This window comes from Alosa pseudoharengus, unplaced genomic scaffold, assembly GCF_046254945.1.
Source record: "Alosa pseudoharengus isolate Yale_2024_CS ecotype anadromous, Long Island Sound unplaced genomic scaffold, YU_APseudo_1.1 YU_APseudo_1.1_scf_4, whole genome shotgun sequence".
NCBI lineage: Eukaryota > Metazoa > Chordata > Actinopteri > Clupeiformes > Clupeidae > Alosa > Alosa pseudoharengus.
Window position 1 is genome coordinate 35,226,801 of NW_027468774.1, and position 9,387 is coordinate 35,236,187.

The 9,387-nt window shown below is 41.8% G+C and overlaps 1 protein-coding gene across 1 annotated transcript in view; it reads left to right on the forward strand.

Annotated features, from left to right (window-relative positions):
• Positions 1–2,119: 2,119 nt before the first annotated feature.
• slc6a6a (solute carrier family 6 member 6a) overlaps positions 2,120–9,387 on the forward strand; it is a 17,527-nt gene continuing 10,259 nt past the window's right edge. Inside the window, exons 1-3 of the mRNA XM_076266029.1 lie at positions 2,120–2,298; positions 7,104–7,333; positions 7,566–7,700. Of these exons, the coding sequence (XP_076122144.1) occupies positions 7,105–7,333; positions 7,566–7,700 (364 nt within the window). The 5' untranslated portion in view covers positions 2,120–2,298; position 7,104. The remainder of the gene's footprint in view (positions 2,299–7,103; positions 7,334–7,565; positions 7,701–9,387) is intronic.

Below are 9,387 nucleotides of genomic sequence, written 5' to 3' on the forward strand. Positions count from 1 at the left end.
CCTCGCTCGGTCTGAAGCTCTTTTCCTTTTCTTTGCGTCTTCCGTCAAGGGTTTTCGCTGCTTCTTCGCCGGCTCTGGCATTATACACACGTTTTCAACAATCTCTAGCGTTTCGTTAGCCTGCCTCTGTGCTGTAAACTGATCCTGCTTCGGTCGGCGGGTAGGATACACCGAACTTGCAAGTGGGATATTCTTCCTACAGGCAGTAGGGGCGGGCGAGAGAGCCTTCATTCACCCCGTAATGAGTCATTTAACCATATACCGACTTACGAAGATGACTTAAGAGGACTTAACACGAAAACGTTGCCTGGTGTCTCTTTAATGGCATACAATCTTGAGAAGGTCATGCTGACTTAGTATGTCAGCTGAGGTTGTCAGCAGTTTATATCAATTAATATGTAGCTGTAAGACGCTCAGAAATTATATATATAGCCTCGGAAACATAGAGACGTCGAGCTATGTCCTCACTGTGTGGACAAATAGGGTGAAGAGTTAAATGGCAATGATATTATTACATACTCGTTAATCTGACTCCATTTGATTAATAATTTGTATCACCAATCAATTACCAAGTAACTAGTTTATCAGCTATCGAGGAGAATGGCATGGCACACTACGAGAATTGAAGTTATCCGATTGGTAGGCAAATGAACAATTTAATAGGCATTAAGTCTTAAAGGTAAATGTAACCAATATCACTTCAGTTGAATGTACAAGTAAACTCACATGGTCTACTGTAACAAAGTAGCAAATGGTAACAAAGGAAACTTAACCAATTCACAGAGGTAAACTTGACAAGTTAAAGATAACAGATACACCAGATAAAACAATACAAACCCAGAGATAGAGAAAGGGGGAGAGAGAGAGAGAAAGACAAAGGGAGACAGAGAGAGAGAGGAAGAGGGGGAGGGAGAGGGGGCTCAAGAGGGGAGTGGAGATGGAAAAGGAGAGAGAACCCCAGGAGGACAAGAGCCTCCACTTTTATCATTCACTTGGGCCACCCCCGACTCATCAGAGCCTTTGTTGTCTGAGGTGGATGGGTGTGGCCCAGGTGGATATCATAACTTTATGCTACAGTGTAATTCCTAGTCTAGAACTATGCACAGATACATTCAATTGTAACGAAACTATGATCAGACTGTTGCCCACGTTACTTTAAGTATTAATTCAAGACCAAACATGAATGTATTATTCACAAAACATATTTACAGAGCAATACTGTATGATAATGAGGTTGGCCTATCTCACCACAAGACATCAAGTAGGCCCAGAACTGAGTTATCTCTTAGTATAGGGGCCAGAACAAGGAGCAAATGGTCACTTTATGCATGAGCGGGTGTTGGGGATCTTTGGCCATAGACAATACAGATCAAACACAGGCATCCACACATGTAAATTGAATGCAAAAGGCATTCTTTAGAAATGCATAAGGTTTGGGCAAACATAGCTTTTAATCAATATGTAGCTCTTACAATCCATTTGAGACATCAAAGAGTTGCTTATTTGCCTGTAAAATGAATGAGATGAAGTTGTGCTGAAGATATCTCAGCACTGACTTGCAAATGAACTGATGAGGAAGGACATTCTTCAGATGCCCCAGGGTTAAGATCATGCCCTTTCAATATGAGGCATGAGGAGGGTCAAACTGAACAAAGCAATTTGGTTGGGTTAGGGGAGGAGGGGCAGAACTGACCTTACATCCAATTAAGGTTTAAGTAGAGGATGCACTAGAAGACAGAACAATGAGGTAAAATGAACAACCAGTTTCAGACATAATTATATCACAGTCATGTCACAGTGTTTCATTTAGAGCATTTCAGAATTCTGTAAATGCATAATGGTTCATGCACTGCAGCTTCGGTTGCCAGGGTAGTTACGTCAGAACACCTCCCTCGCGTACTTCATCCATCCCCATTGCTAAAAAAAAAAAAAAAAAAAAAAAAAAAATCCTTCCCCGTTGCTAGTCGGGGCGCGTTGATGTGTGTATTGTGTGTGCGGATGTTAGGCGGCACGTTTCGAAGAGCGCATGCGCTTTGGCCGCCGGTCTGAAGGCAAAATGTGCTCATTAAGCTTGCGGGAAGCTATCTCTTTAAGAAGTACACTCCTGTTGCACCGGGAGGCTGGTGTTTTTCCACTCTCAGTGATATCACACGCACGCCCGTTATAAGGAACTGGAGTCCAGGAAATAAAAAAAGCGTGCGAATTATTGTGTTGCGAGCGCTCCGTTACCTATTCTCCGCACAACAACTAACAAGCAAGAAAGGGAAGGACCTAAGAGCACAATAAAGTAGTCGACAGGTAAAAGTAGCTTACCTTATGTTCATTGGCTATTAGAAAACTGAGATTTGAATGTGGTTATGGTCAACAGCAACACTCATTATTATGTTACTGAAACTAATAGTATAATGTTCAGTGTCACTAAAGATTGTTTGTGCTTGAACAGACTGTCTGTCAATTTAGTTGATGTGCTCCTCCAGGAGAAGGTTGCATGATGTAGAGCCATGTAAAATTTGTTTCTGTTCTCTTGCAGACGACTTCAGCTCATTTTTGTCTTTCTGTGTTTTTCATCATAGCGTGAACCACCTTCACATTATATTTTACGCACAGAAGCACAAATTAATATGACACACTTTATGGTCATTGTTACAAGTTCTAGGGAAGGAGCTCTTCATTTCAGTGCATCGCATGCTCTCTTTCAACTGCCATCCTGGATAATCTTATGAGATGAGCGCGGCAACACCAAGGGTTGCGCGCTAATGTCAGAGCAGCGCATCTACACGAAAATTCGATATCCATCCAGATATACATATTCAGCATTGTGTTATCTGAATAGATTTCTTTGTTAAGTCTTGCCTTTGTTTCACGGCTTGAGCCAGGAGCCAGATGTGTAACCCCTGATCGGGACATAGGCTGCCGCCTTAGAAAAACACACGGATTTAATTGAAGGCGATTGTGTAGGGCATCTGATGTGACAATCATGTAGGAGGAAAATTTATCTTATTTCCCCATTAACTGCCAAGATATTAACTGAGGCGCTCTTTGATTGTGAAGCGTGGAGTCTGAATTAAGACGCGATTGATTGAAGCGTGTCTGGGTTTTGTTCAAAGACATAGGTGAACTCTTCATTCTGTGTTGTTTCGACTTAGATTTACGTGGAATTATAGAGTTAATATTGCATTACGCTTACGCGAAGATGCATTATGCTTATGTTAAATGAAAAAAAAAAAAAATATATATATATATATGTCTGCGCAAGGAGTGTGTTTGCATCCCAATTGCAATGTCTTGGTCTGGGAGTGTAGACAGACTAGTAAAGAATGAGGCCATCGGGTGGGTGGGTCATGTTCCACCGACATGATTAGCCTCCTATATGGGCGTGTTATATCAACCTTAGTTGTGGAGAACAGGTGTGCCATTAAAGCGCACACCGCATGGTATGAAATGTGAGTCACAGTCCAATTTTGAGTAAGCGATTTAGAGAACTGGTGACCTTGACGTACATGAAGCCTTTCTTCCGTGTCAACATCCTAGGACGGCTATAATGTATCTATATCTAACCTCATATGACCACTAAACACCATGTTACCGACTGTTTTAATTGTGTGGAGAAGGTGACCCCTGAACGCCGAACGTTTATAGAGTTCTGTTGGCTGTTTTGAATCTCCTCTTCATTTGTTGAGATGCATTGCTGGATTGGGCGTCTTGTGAACACATTAGTTCTTTGCCAGCAGAATACTGGGAGACCCGTGTTTGTGCCTCTGTCTGACTGAAATGATCGTGCAAGGCTACTTGACTCAATTCAGCAGTTCGGCCACACGTTTACACACCTATTTCATACAATGACATAAAAGGAGGCAACTCCAGTGTTGATCTCAAGCGCTCATGTTCAGGAAAATGCAGAAAATCTGTTCACATCAAACGCGCATTATCAGAGCAAATGTCCTCGTCTGATATGCATATTCAGGAATGACTGGAGGTCGTCGAGCTAGTCTTTTTAGAATCCTTTCTACACTTGCCTACTTTTGCGACTCCATGTCATAAACTATCTTTCAGGATGGCCTGATTGTGTATCCTATTGTTGGGAAATGAAAAGAAGCTATTCTTTGTGTTCGTATCTTAGTTGGTCCTGGTATTCTGATATGATGGTATGCTAGAAAATATGTATTTGGGGTGGACAGCTTAATTTCAAATAATGTGGTTAGTGCTGACTGGTTGATTTGCCAGAGATGTATCCATTGATTGGACAGGTTGAGTACATTCTAATTAGACCAAAATGGTATGCAGCTTGAATTGGACAGTTGAATTCGATTTATTTATTTTTTTCCAGTTACATTTGTTCTTTTTTTTCTTTTTACTTTCATTTGCCACTATGACTATGCAATTTGTTCCATATTGAGGAGAAGTAGTAAAATGTCCTTCCTGAAACCCATACTGGTAGAGGTACTTATTCCCAGTCACTCCATGGAAGTGTGGACTTGAACGTAAGGCAGACTGATGGCCATCCTGTGGTATGGTAGTTGGCATGCAGTTGGTATGAGCATCACAGTGAGGTGCCATCTGTCCAAATGCCTATGCTCTGGCTCAGAGCTTAGGCTCCCAAATCCAGTTGAGTTTTATTTAACATGGCGTCCGTTGTACCACCCTGACAAATGTGAGGATTTGAATGAGTGGAAGTGGAATACAGATGGTACATTTTGTGTGTGTATGTGTGTGTGCTTTCTTGCTGTGTGTTTGTAGGCCTACCAGTTCCTCAGCCTTTGTAGGGCATCATGAAAGTAGCCTAGATGTGTGTGTATGTATCAACACAGAATGCTCCAAAGGAAAAGAAAAATGTTGTTGAGTTAAATGTAGTTCATCTTAGAGTTTAAATGAGTTCAGCCTCTGGTGTAAAGTTCAGTTTTCTCCAGGCATCAGTTCAAAAATGTCCAGGTTTACTTAAGGCCAGTACGTCATTTCATGCTCAATTTATTTATAACTTTAGCACTAGTATAGAACGAGGAGGTGATGGTGCTCAGTGAGTAGGATATTGTGTCTAATTAGTCAGTGAAGGTTGGGTAGTGTCAAGAGGTTGTGACTATGTATGTAGGCATTTCTATTCTCAGGACAGCTTGACATAGTAGGCAGAAAGTTCCATGGAAAGGGTTCCATGGAGTGTATAGGGACAGCAACACTGTTTTTACATGACAACTCTCATGTTGCATACACAAACACACACCAAGACAAAGAATGTTGTCTTGTTTTTATGGGTTTGACAAGACGGCAGGTGACCTAGTTTGGATGTTGATAATAATAAAATGTCCAATTGTGTGTGATAGACGAAGAGAGGAGGAGAGGACTTGACACTGTTTCTCTCAGGGCCTGAGCTGTGTGTGTGGGTGTATGTGTGTGTGCACATATGCTGAACGACTGTAGGTTAGAGATTTTTCATGTGCAGGAAAGAGAGAAACAGGTTAGAGTTCAGTGTTAATACCCTCTCTAGACCTCCACCCCTCACCCCATACAAAAACACTCTCTGGTGCAAAGGCTCTTGAGTTTGTCACACTGAATAGCACATAGTCCACACAGCTGGGAAGCTTATCGTTTCATGTTGTTGGGTTAGAATACTTCTGAAGGTTTTTTTTTAATTTTTTTTTCTGAAGTTTTTTTTTTTTTTATCTTTTGGGCCCCCACCGTTGACTTCAAGGCAGCACTGCCATTTTCAACTTCAAGGCACCTAACCCTAACCATAACCCCAACCCTTGCCAAACCCTAGTGCCTTCCAGGCAGTGCTGCCTTGAAGTCAACGGTGGGACCCCAAAAGAACATAAAGCACTTTTTTGGCAGTGGAAATACATGAGGATAAAACAAGCACATCAATAACTTGACAGGGATTAAATAAATAAATAAATAATAGTAATAAAAAAAAAAAAACATACCTGCACAGAGATGAAAAAGACACATTAACTGTTTATACACACCGCTGCCGACTTGAGCTGCAAAAGAAGCTCTGGCCGCCCTGTCAAGGACACTTGTCAAAAAGTACGGGGATGCTTTTGACGCTTTGGCCACTCTGACGTGGCAGCATTCTATGTTGCTGGTTGTTGGCCGCTGAACCGCGTCATTTCTCATTACCATAAAGTTGACCAACTTTCAACTTTCTGCTTAACTCTCTGGTCACTCAACATGCCTAAAACGTGACATTGACGGATTTGCCGCTTCATGCAGCTGAGAGAAGCCGGCTTCCATTGAAAATGAATGACTTCCTGTAACTTTGAAGCTCAAGTCGGCGGTGGTGTGTACGTACAGTAAGGCTATCAAGGAAGCCAGGGTTAATAGAGAAGAGGCATAGAGACAGATGAGGGGTAAAGATAGATAGAGACAGAGAGAGGCTCAAGGAGCAAACAATAGAAATATCCCAAAGCAGTTGTAATCCTTGAGTAATCTAATGCTCTGAGCAGCAAATTCATCTCAGGTTCTGGGATAATAAACTATTTTGATCTTTGAATGTGGATTTTAGCAATCATTCCAGGACTAGACAGAAAGTTGCATTTCATTAGAAAACCGGGACAGCGAAGTGATTAAAGAAAAAAAAGAGCCAATTAAGGAAGGATCTGAAGGCTTTTTAGTTGTTGTTTTTTTTGTATGTATATATATATATATATATATATTTGTCTCCTTCATTCCGATTTCAGTTTAGAATTGTAAGAAAAAAAGATGCTTTTTTTGTGGTTGATACAGTAATCAGTATGTATTCTAGTAAAGAGCAGTGATCCCCGATTGATTGGTCGATGTCGGTTGTTTACATGTCAGTTTGCTTCGTCTCCCCAGGTGTCTGTGGTGATGCCAGTGTTTTGTTTGTTCTGAGTGATGTCGGACGTTTTGTTTGTTGCCATAAGATTGAGAGTTTATGGTGACAGCAGCTTTGATTGTCACATTGGCTGCTTTCCTATATGATCCTCATGTTATTTGCAATTCCGTATGGACTTTTATCTCAAACAGTTGAATTGTCAAGATACTAATTCAGGGTAATTGGATAAAATCAGGTAAATAGTGGTGATCTCTTTCTACTAGACTGAAAAGAAAAATGCTGAATATTTAATAATCTGGAATCCTTTCTCTCGCAGCATGGCCCAGAAAGAGAAGCTTCAGTATTTGAAGGACTTTCATAAGGACACACTGAAGCCGTCTCCGGGTAAGAGTCCCGGCTCGCGGCCAGAGGACGAGGCGGAGGGCAAGCCTGCACAACGTGAGAAATGGGCAAGCAAGATGGACTTCCTGTTGTCTGTGGCTGGGGGCTTCGTGGGCTTAGGGAACGTCTGGCGTTTCCCTTACCTCTGCTACAAGAATGGCGGAGGTGAGCAACATTATATTGCAAATATTATCTTTGTAAAGGAAGAGTTCTCATTGCAAAGTACCAAAGTAATCAAACTATTCATTTGTAATCTTAGTACTCTCAACTCTTACCCTACCATTTAGTGCATTAAGTGCATAGTGGTCGAGGATACACAATTTTATTATGTCCTTTTCATTCTTAATGAGCAACAAACACTTCATTCTCATTTCTGTTTTCTCTCAACGTATTTCAGGTGCATTTCTCATCCCCTACTTCATCTTTCTGTTTGGTGGAGGGCTGCCTGTGTTTTTCCTGGAGGTAGCCCTCGGTCAGTACACTTCTGAGGGAGGCATCACCTGCTGGGAAAAACTGTGTCCCATTTTCACCGGTGAGTCAAGGAGAGGGGTGGGGGGGGGGGGGGGGGGTGGATTGGGGGGTGGGAGGCTAAAGACGGGCAGGGATGGGAATAAAATAAACTGAACAAAGAGCAGACAGAGTTGGCTTCTCATTCAGGTGTGCTTTATTCAGTTGAGGTCAGTGTGCTTGTTATGGCAGGTCATCGCTGTGCGTGTGATGACAGGGCTGTAATAATGGTGATGTTTGTGAGTTCAGTGATGGTGATGTTTGTTAGTCCTCCTCCGCTCGCTCCTCTCGGGCGGAGGAGCTCCTGTTGGGTTTATTGTGGCGCCGGTTGCCAGGCAGCAGGGAGACCGGCGAGACAGGCTGTTCACAGACATTCGTCCCTCTCCCTAGATTATTCGAGCTAAGCTTGCTTTGTCATGCATCTTTGTCATCAGGTTAAATACACACTACCTTACACGCCCTCTCAAAGGGGGGGCTTAATGTTTTGCCCTTTTAGCCAGTGTCCTTGTTCGTAGGCTAAATAGACATTTTATACATAACTGGAACACACAAAAACTTTCTCTATCTCTCTCTGTTATTTAAAATGTTGTTTTTTATGAAAGGTTTTTTAAAGTCATAGTCCTATGCTCGCTTCCTCTCTTTTTTCTGTCTACCTATCTGTTAGTGCCTCTCTCTCTCTCTCTCTCTCTCACACACACACACACACATACACACACACACAGACTCTTAACATATTCTGTATTGCCATGGCAACTGTGATGGAATATAGAGTTGAGATGCCTTGCGAAGAGCTCTGACCCAAAAGCTTGAAGAGAGGTTTTTATGCAGACAGTCCACACAGCAGACTGCCTTTGAGACTATAGAGCCCCGTTGCTAAAGCTAAATGCTTCTGTGCTGTCTTTGCCTGGGGCTAAATCTGACAGCTTCACATTACAACCAAGATGCATGTGGTCAACACACATTCTGCATTTTAGCCATCATTTCTGCCTACTCTGAGATATTTTATAGTGATAAAACAAACACAGAGCATCAAAGAAATGCCCCCATGAGTTCAGAGAGTTTTGTGCTATTTTAAAGAAAAGACTTCCTGTTTTAAATTGTCTTATTGTTGGTCAGTAAATCTGTATTGGATGGTTACTTATCATTGGGGAATTATAGAGAAGCCCCATAAATATCTACAGAGGTTGTCCTTAACATTGTTGTTGAATCTACAACAATCCAGATGTAAGCTTTTACAAGAGTACAAGATACATTATGTTAATTGAAGTGGGCTCAACATCACCTGCGGTGTGTTCACATTCCTTGAACAGAGGCAAACGTTCACAGCGAACATGTTTGTATAGCATGTTTGTATTAATTTGAATGAGTTTGTGTAAACATTCCATTTCAATAGTAACTCTATGTCCAACTTCCAACATGTTGGCGGAGAACTACCTCCTGGCGGAGAACTACCTCCTCAAACTGTTCGCGAGTGTTGGAAAACTCAAAGAAAATTGTTTGCGAAGGTTTGCCTATGTCTACGAATTTGAACACACAAAATAGAATGCTATCCATATCCTATTTGGTGGTCTGGTGGTCTTAGGTGGTAAACTTGTGTTCATTGCCACAAATCGAAGTATAGAGGGTAGCAAGACAGTACTTAGGCTGGCGTTTGACCATACGATGAGAGGGTATCACATTCAAAATGCATATATGTGCCCTTTCCTGAAATT